Source organism: Styela clava, chromosome 1 (assembly GCF_964204865.1).
Source record: "Styela clava chromosome 1, kaStyClav1.hap1.2, whole genome shotgun sequence".
NCBI classification, from domain to species: domain Eukaryota; kingdom Metazoa; phylum Chordata; class Ascidiacea; order Stolidobranchia; family Styelidae; genus Styela; species Styela clava.
Window position 1 is genome coordinate 5,825,508 of NC_135250.1, and position 14,472 is coordinate 5,839,979.

At 32.2% G+C, this 14,472-nt stretch overlaps 1 protein-coding gene across 2 annotated transcripts in view; it reads left to right on the forward strand.

The window, feature by feature from the left end:
• The first annotated feature begins 5,181 nt into the window (after positions 1-5,181).
• LOC120348633 (kalirin-like) overlaps positions 5,182-14,472 on the forward strand; it is a 103,559-nt gene continuing 94,268 nt past the window's right edge. For both annotated transcript variants that reach the window (XM_039418807.2, XM_039418808.2), the window contains exons 1-5: positions 5,182-5,200; positions 5,747-5,972; positions 6,641-6,755; positions 9,179-9,371; positions 13,131-13,352. In XM_039418807.2, coding sequence (XP_039274741.2) covers positions 5,906-5,972; positions 6,641-6,755; positions 9,179-9,371; positions 13,131-13,352 — 597 coding nt within the window. In that variant the 5' untranslated portion in view covers positions 5,182-5,200; positions 5,747-5,905. The remainder of the gene's footprint in view (positions 5,201-5,746; positions 5,973-6,640; positions 6,756-9,178; positions 9,372-13,130; positions 13,353-14,472) is intronic.

A 14,472-nucleotide genomic window follows, 5' to 3' on the forward strand; every position in this document is an offset into this window, starting at 1 on the left:
ATTTTTTTATTTGCAATACAAAATTTTTTTTTTTAATTTTTAATATTAATTGTCGTAACTTTACCATTCTGAAAATTGTATTGTATGTTAGCATAGGATACTAGGGTCACGAAAATTTGCAATGCTATGAAATTGTGGGTGTCAGCTCAGCACTGATTGTAGATTTGAAAATTTGCATTCGCACTGTATATAAATTCAATATATGTGGGCTACTACTCTCTCTCACTTCAGAATCCCAGAGTACAGTTCATTTTCTAGATTATATTTGTCAGTGCAAGAATTTTGGTTGATTTAATTATGTTTTTGAGAGTATGTTAATATTTGTTTGTGGAGTGATAAGTTGTTGAAATCATCGTTTGAAAATGTTTCGTCATATTAGTCTATCAATATATAGAATATGCCAAATTTTTATATATTTTCTGCCCTTTCTGACAAGGCTCGAGTTTCTTTATTTTGAATAACTTCAAAAGCACTGCAAATACCAGTAATTTTAATTATGCAATGCTATTCACATTTTTTGCTCTGAACAAGGCCATAAACGAGCAGGAGCAGCTTTTATTACTTTTTCTGAAAGCATCATAATCCTTTTGTTCGACATTGCCTACCCAATTTATTACACCCTGGGTAGGGTGAAGGGCATGGGATTAAAATCCGATATTTGTAATCTGCGATTCCAACACAGTTGGGTCTAACGCTCTAGCGGCTTGGTCCTCGCAAATTCAAACACAATTGCAAAAATGCAAAATCTGATGATTAGGAATTCTCTGCATGTTTTGTTTATGTATTCGATTAAAGTAATCAATAAATATACTTATATGTTTGAAACTTGCTAATCACCCATCACATTACTGGTTCATTTCCAATTTTATTTTTTTCAATGTTTGTTGAGTATTACTTTTTATACGAATCATAAATGGGTTATACATGAACAATTTGTATAGACATTTCCTGCCTTGAAATATTGCGTATTTTTGAAGTGATCAATATTTGACATCAATCCAAAATTTGTTTCCTCTCGACTGGCCGGTTTTGGCATTGACATTTGTTTATGGTTAACACTGGTGGAAAATGATACTTAACACTTTACAAAGTTAGTTTTGGCGGTGCTGGTCATAGTGTAATAGAGCAAGCAGTTCTTCAGTTTACACTGAAAATGAGACCAACTAGTGGCAAGGGTTGTGTATAGATTTTTTTTTATCAATAGTGATTGACTCCTTACCATCACGAATGATCATGTTTTAGTGTAGTTCTAAACTAGTAAAGTAAAAGATGTATTCGTTGGTGTGTGGTAAGATACACTAGTATCCTGTTCGTTTAAAATATAATTGTCTTAAAATTAGATTTTATAGTTATATAATTATAGGTTTGAGATTAAATAATAGAAGCACAGAAGTTTGGGGTTCGTGCGAATTTTTATTTTTAAATTTTTTAACAATAAATTTTATTATCCTGGGATAGGTGTGTTGTCTACTCTTATGAGGAATCTTATGTATGTGTACTCGTCGCGTTTACCTTATGGGATAACTATCAAATTAATCATTACGTTTTTTTTTAAAGGAAAACAGTTTCACAAATTAGTTACATACGGCAACAATCAAAAACTGTCCAACAGTAATCTGTCTGACACGTATGTCTTTGCTAGCAAACATCTATTACTGAGTTTTACACAGGTGAACGCAAAAAAATCATTACGTTTGTCTGCGAACATGGTCAAAATGATTGAAGTTTAGGTTATTAAATATATACCATACCAGTCTCCTATCTGAAATGCCATGAACCCAAATTACTTTATCCGTGTTTTTTCGATCGGGTCCGATTTATAGGTAAATTTTAAATCCGGGTCACGATTAGATTTCATGAAATTTGATCAACCGCGCCGCAACAAAAACAACTTATGACGTAGCATAGTGATGCGTCATTTCGCTGCTCACATTTTTGTCGTTACGGTGGTGGCACTTTTTAGATACGACCTAACTCTGTCCGATGGTTATGTTATTCCGCAACTTTGTTAAAATGACTAAAAGGAGATGCATAATCGCGCGAATAAATTGAAAAGTGTTCGATTGATCATGATTATGTTGCAATGATACGACACTGTTCGATATACGGTTATCGGAAAAGATTGTAATATTGAAATACTTCCGACGTTAATTTAAAATTTGTCATCTTGTACATCGATAATGCCAAGGATTTGATCGGCGGGTGGAAACCAGGTATATTTACTCAATTGCTAGAAAATTGAAAGACCGCCATTACAGGATCTAATTGGAAATATACTACAAATTCGGAAAAAAATGGCCAATCCGCCGATGATCAATTCTCATTTGAAATGTTAGGACAATAATCGGAGCGTACGGAAAAATTGTTCCACATATTTAGTTCGGTATATCACCGTTGACTTATGACGCGCTCGAGGAATTTTTATTTATCATCGTTGGACTTCGCTTGGCAGATTAAAATCTTCGACAAATGTGATACACTATGTTAGTGTTACGTAAGGAGAAAGTCTTTTTGGAAAAATCGATAAACATGACGTTGAAATGGTGTATTATTACGCGGACAATTTTTAACAGTCGTCGTTTTCTGTCGTGTGCGGGACTTTAGAACTTCCAAATTTTCCCGATGGTTATCGCTTAAAGTTACGTTTAACTACTATCAGCGGTTGTGAAACTTTTATCTTTTGTTGGTGATACGTAAGGTCAAGGACAAAGTTAGCGATCGATTAAAGGCTCAGTGAGGTAAGTTCATTTTAAAGGCGGTGTAAGAATTTTAAGTTTAAAGTAAATTAGGTGAAATTCAATTGTAAATACGGTAACGCCATTAAGTTATGGAGGCGATTTTAATAGTCACACCGAGCTATTTTGCTATAATTGCTTTGTCCTGTGTAATTTTGGACCATTTATGTAATAGTTTTGTCGAGTTTTTCTCGGCGATAATAGAAAGCGTTCAAAGCTATTTGTATCTAAAAACGAAATCTATTATATTCCGAAAAGCCGTTTATTCAAATTTACACGTTCGCGATGGTGCCTCCACTGCGGTTATAATATACTGACAATTCGGCGCTTTGCGTTTAGTGCCTTTTAAATAAAACACATTCTTTTTGAGAAACTAAAGCGCGCTTTGTCGCTAGCTTTATACATCGTCAAAAATTGTACAACTGAATAGTAGTATTTATTTGTCGTTCGGAATTTTGAAATTATAAAATTCGCGCGTCGTACAAAATTGATCTTATTAGAACGCAAATTAGATGCCACGAAATGAATTATCTCGCGTAACTCACGTCGTTTATACGACACAAAACATGGGCAATCCTGCCTCAAGGGATATTTTCATGCGGCTTCACTTATCTAGGACTTTTTTTGATATCAAAATATTGAAATTGTGCCGATCCCGCAGATTAGATAAAATTAGGTATGGTATGTGCTGTCTGCAGTGTTGTTCGTTTTGTAATTGCGAGATTCAAGTTTTGATAGTTATCGGTAAATATTTTTCATGTTCAAGGCAAAATGAAAAAATAGCTATATAAAAATATTATAAAAAAAAAATCAGTAAAACTTTTCTTATGGTATCTTGTGTATGATGAGAGGGTGCATTAAACTGAAGAATTGACATTACTGATGTGAGTATAAGTTGACGCTTCCCCTACATATTAAAATTGATGAGTTGACGATATCCTGAAATAATTTATTTCAATTTTTGTGGGTAGCTTGAGGGTTATATCTAACATGCTCTAGGTTTAACTAAATATTTTTGATATGATAATGTTGAAAAGAATGCGCTCAACAATAAATAGAGATGCACCTTAAAGATACCTGGGCTGTGCCTATCTATTTTCTCTTCGATTTGTTTGAATGTTACATATATTTTCTAATATTTGGATCTTTTTAGTGTTAAATTGATATCGCAGTTCACAGGCTCATAATACAACATGGGACATTTACTGATGACTTTTGTGTTGACAGCCCACAGAAAACTCTACATAAATGCCTGTTTTAGAGGTCAAATAGAAAAGATAAGTACTTAAACAAAACATGATAGCTAGCAGAGTAATGAAGAACGTTGAAACCTAATATCCATGCTGAATAATGATTTGGTAATGGCTACATTTTTTGTTATTTTGATTGAGATTTATTAACATATGGCAGTGTATATTATTTGAACACTGAGACTCACAATGTTACATTTATCTTTTTTTAATCTTGTGAGATGTTTGCCTCATTAGGTAAGACAAATTTACTGTTCTATTTTGAGTGTTTACATCTGGTAGATTGTCAATATGACCTTACATTCTGTTGTCATGTTAAATAGGGAATAAATTCTAATTAAAGAACAGGTTATTTTTAGAGTGATTTAGACCCTTACTTGTTTGAGGTTTGTTGACTATTTTTTGGAAAATTTTGCAAATCATGTCTGGATATTGCCTGATATGGTAGGCCTATTGGGTACCGATATGGTAATTAAAAAATATTCCTTGGATTTATTATTATGGTGATGAAGTGCATTTCTGAGTCACCTGAAAAAATAAAATCCAATCTTGCACACTTCTGTTGTGTCACCCGGCCTGCCTCACCGAAAATAACAGGACACATAAATTTATTATACACTTCTACACTTTTATTTTATGCGCTTGATTTTCTGTTTATGTATGAGTGTCCCTAGAAGTTTCAGTTATTTTCTCTCTATAGAAAGGTTCTAGGAAAATTCGTTGCAGGAAATTCTGCCGTAGGAAATCTACGGAAAGCTACGTGAATTTTCCGGACACGGTATAGAATATGTTGCAAATGGTTCTGATTTTTTGGGGTCAATCTGTATCCAATTCATGTATGTTTCTGGTTCAGATATTGTAACATAATGTAAAGAGGGTTATTAGGAATCATTGAAAAAGACATCTGTTAGTTTGTATCGCTTGTTTATAAGATTGTCAGTATTTTGTGGTGAAATTGTGATTCATGTTTAATTTCATATCTTTGTGTGATAAAATCTAATAAAAAATAGCTTCAGATTGTCGCTATTTAGAATATACATTCATAGTTCTTACACAAATCTAACTGCAGTTTCTTCTTCCAATGTCAGTTTGATTTAAAATTATATTATCTATGGTTTATGATTTAGTAGTGTAATATCTGATTCATCATACTCAAATGTTTCAATAAGACAAGCATTCTATTCTATGATTTAATGCAGATCAATGCTATTTCAGGTTAGCGGTGTAGTTACTTGTTGTTGATAATCATTAATGTCATGATCAGATATTTGCATTGCATGATTACATCACTAGTTATTAGTGCAATTTTTATTCCTCATGTGACTGAATTTTATCAGTATTTTGAATTTGGAATCTTAATGGCATACCTATCATGTACACTCAAAATAATCTTTTTCAGATGAGAATTGTTTAACCATGCTTTTTTATAGGTTGTGACAAATTTTGTTACTAAAGTTAACACATTGTCCGCAATCTGGACTATTTGAAATCTTCTAATTGAATGCACTAATGTTTCTGTTTTAACTGCCTTCATAAGGCAATCCCCAACTTGCACCACCTACTTTGTTGGTCACTGCCAGCTACCGCTAAGCTATATGGGTTGGTATTTCCACTTGTTTGAAAGACCAAAGATTTCTTCAGAATTATGGCATTGATATTTCACTTTTTGTGGACATTGTTTAGTTCATATTTCTATGTCTACTTTATGCTGAGGACGGAAAAAACATTGAGAGTAAAATCTATTATTTTATTTTTTTACAGACTTAAGTTTAGTTTAATGTTTAATCATCGAGACTTATGTCTAAAAGCATGGACGATTTTGTTTATTGTTGTGATTCATTCAGCAAGTAAACAAGACGTAACTATTGGATATAGGCAACAAAAAATATAATCGTAACTGGATATATTTCATCGGTCATCATGGGAGAACGATTAAAAGCAATTGATTTGATTGAACCTTTAAAAGAAAAAATAGCTTTTTTATCAGGTATGATTTTTTTAGATTATACATTTTCATAGGTACTGCCGTAGTGTGTACTAGGTTAGGGGTTAGGGGCCTTTTTAGAGCATAATTTTATTCCGATTTTCCATATTTTTTGTGCTGTTACAAGTTCGGTGACTGTCTGTGCTAGCCAAGTGAATATACCTTCTGCCCGTGGGCTTCCTTCTGTTCCTTTGCACAACTGTCCCTTTTCTCTGGACCATGTTAAACCATGTTTCTGTCTTAACTCAGAACATAATATTGGCATGTTGCTTCTGCGAATCAGAATAAAACTGTAACATGTTGATTGATATTTATTGTTACCTCCCACAGGAAGTAATGCAACTTATATAACTTCCTTGTCCCGTTATTTGCCAACTATTGGTTTATTCGCGTTTACTCTTACAACAAAACTTATATAGTTTACTGTTTTATTTTTAGTATTTTATATTGCCGTTTTTGAATCAAAAAATTTTTGTTGCGGATTGCGAAGTTGTCTTTAGCACCTCGCCGCCGATGAATGTATAATAACTCTCATCGGAGTCACATTTCTGTGAGAGTACAAAAATAAAATAATTATCATTGTTATCGTGGCCTAAATTTTGTGGGAAACTTGTGATTTAGGAAAAAAAAACATTGTGTATCATTGTGTCATTTTTGAATAATTTTTTTAGGGGGAAGAGATCAGAATGGCGGGCCTATTCTCACCTTTCCAGCTCGTCAAAATACTGATCGAATTAAGCCTGATGACATGAGACATTTATTGTCATATCTTGCCAGCGTACCAAGGTAATAATAAACCTTATCAATGGATAGGTAATGCATATGTTGTAACACTAACTTACGCAATAGTTTTGGAACTCTCGTAGTGTGTTTCGATTAGGGTTAGGCTATAGTTTATTTTTCGATTTTCTTTATTTTAGTTCTATTGCGAGTTCAAGGACTGTCTGTGTTAGCCAAGTGAATATACCCCCTGCCCATAGGTTTCACTCCCTTTACACGACTTGATGTAAAGTAGGCAAACAAAATTAGTTACCTCCATATTGGTTCACGCACTTCTGGAGCCAAACGTTTTTATCATCTTTCAGATATCCAGCTGATAATTGAACTTGTTTATAGGATATTCATATTATACTGTTACACTGGCTCATTGAAAATGTTCATTTTTTATCAGTTTTTAATTTAATCTTAGTAGGTGTATAACAGGAAGATAATGTAGTTATTATATACCCAGGGGTTTCACTAATATCTGAGATGTTAAACCACATTTTTACAATTTGGTAATTTGTAGACTTTTGATGTTTGATTTTCCCACGCTGATTTGTTAAACCTATCCATTGAACAATCTGTCATTGTCACGGTTATTTTATCATTAGCATTGTTGTAGTGTCAAGTCTCTTGGGTTTTTTGTGTTATATACTTTATGTAAGTATGTATTAGGCTGATTGCCAAAAGATGTTGTACTGTGTCTGGCACTGAATGTAGTAGGACGTATAAATTGAATCTTCAATTTTTAAATTCGAAACTATATTTTTATTTCTTTTGCATTTATATGTATCGAGCATTGTTATGGACTTAAGAATGGAATAGTTCTACTGTTCCAAATACAATATGAAATAATATTTATAGATACAAATTATAAGGCTGAAAATAACGCAAATCTCTATATCCTATCATATTATTTTTCCGCTAAAATTCTTTATACTGTCAATAGCTCTTGGCAATTCGGTTCTCTTCATAATTTCACCAAGGGATTGCATTTTTTTGTTTCTCAGTAAGTGAGTGTGCATGATTTCGCTTTGAGTAAAATTTCTGAAAAAATTGTACGATGAAATTGGTATTGAAAGAATGGAAAAATGAAGAATTTGATATTTGGGGCAGTCTGGCTGATCCATGCTCTATCAAGTAACAGATACCCATTACATGTTCACAATGACTATTGTTGATTCTGTAATATAAATTTTACTATTCTAGTCAATCTTCTTAAAATCAACTTTCTGGCACAAAATATCAAGTTTTGAACATTTTAGATAATTTGTATTTGTTATTCCAAGAGCCAATCATTAGCTAAATTGTCCGCGTTTTATACGTATTTTGCAGTATTATATTACTTGCCAATTAGGTTCATGTATTATAGGATTATTCAGGTCAATCGATTGTGAAAAACAGTCTTATGCTTAACACATTTATCCCATTTTTCTTATCTCAGATTAGACATTGGAAATCCTATTTAATGATGGATTTGCATTGTTTTTATTCACTAGCCCAGAAAATTTGAAATGCTACCACTTACGCGAGCTATTTCAGCACCACCTCACCCAGGGTGTAATAAATTGGGTGGAAAATGCTGAACGACTTCTTTATGAAATTGTATCTCCTTCAGGCAACTATAGTAATGCTTTTGCACTGAATCTTTAGTAAACGCCTGATAAACTCCTGTACTATTTTAACTTATAAGAGTAAAATCATTTTTTTCAAATTCTGATTCACTCATTGAATTGCCTATTCATCATAACATTTTCAAAAAGACAATTATCATAAAAATAGCAAATTATACTTTCCTATTTGATTCACTTACATTGGCACATCATTATTCATGGAATTCATCAGTATCAGAAAGTGAATACATTTCAAGCCGCTATGTCCCTCCCATTTTCTTACAAACTATACAACACTTATTATCTCGGCATGTTGTCTGTATGAATGAAAGACATTTTTGACCTATTGTTTTCAAATGTTGAAATATACATGGCCTCAGAGGGGAGCGTTTGTACTCTTTATTTATATGAATATGAAAAGGAGACACTTTATAAATACCGATAGCTATTCAGTTTGATATTAATACTGGTTTATATTCTTAAAATTTTATTCATGCCATATTTACATATACTTTTTCCACTGTATAAACCTGGTTGGACACAAGTGGAATTATGGATAACTCCGCTAAATTGTTGTTGTTTTCGTTGAGGTTGTTGTTGTTGTTATTATAAAGAAAAATCAATCTTTTCATCGACCAATAGATCAGTCGCAGGCTATAATTTTATTTTTTTCAAATTTTTTTCTGGGGCCTACTCAGAATTTTTCTGTTTTATTTTCATTCAAGTAAACACTGTTTCGAGATTTGGCCTTTGCGTTCATATATTTGAACATTAATCTCTTGTATTTTCTAATGATTCAATTATTCTAATTTCTAATTGTTTTTTATTATACAGTGAGGAGGTAGCGCAAATTGGATTCACTGTGATAATGGACATGCGTGGTTCAACATGGAATTCTGTCAAACCTTTACTGAAAGCCTTACAGGAAGGTTTTCCTGGAAAGATCAACATTAGTTATATTATAAAACCTGACAATTTCTGGCAAAAACAAAGAACTAATTTTGGGAGCACAAAGTTTTCTTTCGAAGTGAGTATTGTATCACCCTTCTAGGATGTATCATGTAGGTATATTAAAGGACTTCAATATACTTTTATTGATAATTTAGTAAGCACTGTTCCCCACTGCCCTATTATTGATTTTCACATTATTTCGTATAACATGGCTTTCTCTGGGCCCCCTGGTGCCACAGAGTGTACCACTGGTAGGGCTGGGCATTTCGAGTCGAACATTCGAGCAAAATTTCAAATCGCCGCCATCTTTTTTTTTCTTTCCGCCAATGGTCAGTAACTAATGAAAGTTACTTACAATTTTACATCTCCCAAGTATTCGAGATTCGATTCGAAAAAAAAATTTGATTCTGAAATCATCAAGTATTCGAAAATGCCCAGCCCTAACCGCTGGGCCTTCATTAGGTATCATTCTCAATGACCACATTTATTTAAAGTAATGAAATGTCAGTAATGCTTTTATTCTTTTGCTTTCATTTGTTGCATTTACATTAATTAATGTAACACTTAAAATTAGTGATGAAATCAAACTCAAGCTCAGTATTTTTATAGAAGGGTAGGGGGCCACGTCCACAAGTGTTAATTCTTTGAAAGAGGGCCATGGAGTGAAATTGTGAAAACACCTCATAATGCAAAGGCATATCTACAGTTTTAGTGAAATGAATGTTCCATCTTCGTTTACGTTCCATTATTTAGCTATTTTATTACTTTGAATTCATGGTAATAAACATACTCAGTCAAATTAACTGATGATTCACGACGATTCAATTTATTTGTTTAGACTTCTAAATATTGGCAAGACCTTAAATCAATATTTTCATTACTTCCTAATAAAGCCCGCTATATAATACATTTGTTGTTTGCAAATATGTTCAATACCAAAGTAACAATGAATACCTATGTATTTGGTGCCTTAATGTCTTGCTTATATCATTTTTCTGATATTATTGAATAGGCTATTCAGTCAAAAAAGCAATTTTTCGTTTCACTTACAAAAAAATTAAAAAAAATTTTCTTTGAATCTGAACTGGGTATTCTTGTAGAATTTTATTTAAACAATGCTATCCAGTATTGACATATTATATTTGAGTGAGAAATATTTTCTACTAAAAATTACTGCCATTACCTTTTTATTTAATATGCAATTTGTCAATAAAAATCGATGGCAATTTTAGATATTTCACCCAGTAAAGTTTGCTATTTAACATGATTACGCTGAAAATAATTTTGTTTGAATTATTTATAAACGCCGAATATCGGCAATGCTAATCAGTAATCAGAACTATAAATAAGTTTCTAATTTTACTAGAGAGTAGAGTGACAGAATGGAAGTATGCAAATAAGCTAATGCAGTGTGATATTTGTTTTTAACTCACTAATGTCAAATTTCACAAGATTTATTTTAATTAGGCACAAGGTTCATTTTAAAACTTAAAATAAAAATGCTATTTTTAAGTGGATATGATGATATATACTGGCACAATATCAATAAGTGAAAATTGATGGTTTTGAATACATGCCGTTCAAAATGTAAAAAATATATTTTCTTTTTCAAACCCGATTTATTTTCATACCGAATTAGTAACTACTATTATGGTTCTAAGTTAAAGAGTCCTGCTTCACACCAATACGGATATATTTCTGTAACTTTCATCCAGCTGATGTCAGACGTTCTCAGACATACATGTTTTAACTACTATTTATATTCTACTCCACGTGTACTTAGACTATTCCAAACCATTTGAGGAATGTTGAGAATGACCCTTAACTTTGTTATAATAATACTGAAGTATCAATGTTTACTATCTAATTAGTTGAAAGAAAAAGTTACGGTAATTTTTTGTCATCTAGTAAAAGTTATGTTTACTTGCTCAATTTAATAGAGGAATTGAGGCTAGATTTTTATTTGCCTTGCATTCAAATTTTTTTATACAGGGATTTCCAAACATATAAAAAAATATAAAATGTACTTATGAAATAGATTTAAGCCTATATTTTACTCGAATGTTTTCTCATTAAAAACAGTTTAAAGAGGCTGAAAAAAAATTATATTTGGGAAATTATTGTCTGACCACCGAACAAAAATTTACAAATCAAACAAAACAATGTTCATCTTTTTTTATTCGATTTAGGTATACATCCACTCAGAACAAGTACTTTTAGGTAACAAGCTATTATAGTTTTAACTGGTATCTTTCTGGTTCTGCATTGCCTATCCAATCTATTACACCTTGTGTGAGATGTTGGGCATGGGATTTGAACCTGAGTTTTTACTCTTTTACTCACGGTCCGGTAAAGCCGGTAATGGTAAAGTCCAACACATTAATAATAACAGAATCTTAGCGCATGATTTTGAATATACCGGTAGATATTTACCAAATGTTTTTGGAATGCTTTTGGATAAGGACATTATTAACTTTGGTCATATTGAGTTTGACTATACTTTCTCTATGTATGTAATCCAACCCATCACAATTCTATTAATATGTACTGAGTATAGTATACACACCATATTCCATATATGTTTCCTATATTGAATAGCTTCAATGGCTCTATAATAGAGTTTCTGGTAGTAAGTATATCCAATTTCAAATAACAGCTGCGGTTGTGCATTGTATTGAAAATCAATACTGCATCAGATAGATACTCCTAAATTGAGAAGTATTTATACATTGCAAAGTATCAATACTAATCAACTTCTAACTTTTATTATTGATTCAAAGAAGATTTAAACTTATTCAAAAATGGAATGAATGTGTATTGTAATGTCTTTCTGAAAATTCATGAATTAATAGGTATTTATTCTGAATATTCTGGATTATAGTTAAATTGACTTAACTCTGTATGTTGATAATACTTATTAATAGGATGGGATATCCAAATCAAATACGCGTATAGTTGAATTTAAATATATATTTGATTTTTGGTTTTAGTAATGATTTAGAATAATTTCATTTAAAAATTTGCTATTTCGAGCATTTCATATCTGGTGCTCAATATCAGGGCTACTCAACTGGCGGACCAAGGTCTGAATCCGGACTTTGTCGAGTATTCGATTCGAACCGCACCTAATTTTTTGTTTTGGATCAATAGATATGTAAAAGTTTTAATTATATGACTTATAGTTTCAAAGGTTATTTTATAATTTGCTCATATTTGCACCTGACTATGAATGAAAAGAACTGTAACGACATAATAAACAATGCGAATAGCGTTATCTTGATCAGTGAATAATCATCAACCAGTCGAGGAAATGCGCGTTTAAGGATGTAGAAATATAATTTCTTGAAAGCTTGTACTTCATTAATATTGAAGCTTTGTAGGTAGATCTTTGATGAAAATAGTCGAGTAGCCCTGCTCCAGATCAGCGATCTATAACCTGCGGTTCCGGAGCTGCATGTGGCTCTTTGTTCTCGGAGCTCTGGCTCCCGTGAATCAAAGTGGTTACAGCAGTTTTTTGTTAGAAGCGGTAGGTATTCAATGGAAAGGGAGGCATAAAGCCAAATGCTCCTCACCCAGGGTGTATCGGAAATCGGAATCGTAAAGATTCCGGTCCTCCAAAAAGTAATATCCGTCTAAAAATCACTTGCTGCTTATACCTACAAATAATTCGTGCCATATAAAAAATATTCATAACAATCAAATCTACTCTAAAATTGATTCAGTATAGTAATACAGTTATTTGCTGATGAGCCTAAAATGCCTACAAATTTTGAAAGGAATTTAAAGTTAATCTTGTATACAAACATGATGATCAATCTTTCCTCTTTGCTTTCAGACTCAACTCGTCTCAGTCGACAGTTTATGCAAAGTTCTCGATCCACGACAATTGACTCCAGATATCAGCGGCACGTTGACATATGATCACGATGAATGGATCGAACTTCGTCTTGCGTTCGAAGAATTTATCTGGGACGCATTAGACGCGCTCGATAAACTTCATGCCATCGAAGGTGAACTGTCCTCAGATGAATATGCAAACACACAAGAAGAAGCTAAGGTTTGTTAATAACTTTTTATTTTTGCCTTTTTTCATCTAGCATGTTTTATCTTAAGCAGCCGGAGTCAGATTTCAAACGCTGCAAAGACTGAGTCAAAATTCGAAATTTCCAACAGCCTCATTTAGAATTGCAGACTTTCAATAGTGATTAAATATATTGAAATTTCATCTAAAAACCCCCCAAACACACTTATTTTACTAATTGTTTTCAACAGTCAAATAAGGGTTGTATACTCCTACATATTCGAATTGAATTTTAGAAATAATTTGTTATATTAATAAATGGTTTATTTTTAGAATCAGTTTTAATAATTCCGTCTAAAAATTTATTATTTTAAGATATCTGACAGTCGGACCAAGAAAAGTAAAATTTTGAGAACTGTATAGAATGGTAAAACATTCGAAACATATTTTTGTAATCCAAGTTTTCTCTACTATTACCATAAGCTCGTGAATATGCAACAATTTTGTCTTCTCTATTAAACATAGCCAATCTGGATATATCCCATATTTGAAATAGTTTTTTTTAGAATGAATTATGGAAAATAAAAATTTGGTTTTCGGTATTTCTTAATTTACTTTATTCACTTTTCTGCAAGAATGACTTGTTTCGTATTAGTAGTCTATATTTGAAAAATGAAAAATCAAGTATAACAGAAGCGGTGTTAAGATTCTTCAAACATTCTAACATAATAAGAAGCCGCAACAGATCGTCAGCTCTCAAGGGAATGAACAATGGGCTGCCGAGCGACCTATGACCTTTACTAATTCATTATAGTGTCAAAGCAACACTGCCATTATGTTTTGTTTGCCTATTTTGTTCAAGCTCTGATCAAGTACCAACTTGTGATAATTTAACACAATATCCTCGTATTTATGCTAGTTCATATCTGATCACTGATCAGACTATTTTACTTATATTGCTAAGAGTGATACTTTCAGGCCACAATATTTGCTTAGTATCAAAGTTTTCCCTCTTGTAAAAAATATTTTTAGCATTTTATTTGGATTTAACTATTGGTGTGATATAGGAATTTACATTCAATATATCAATTTGTCAATTTTGCTTAATTTAAGGCTTTACTGTCATATTCCAACTGTTTTCAAACAGTTAACTTGG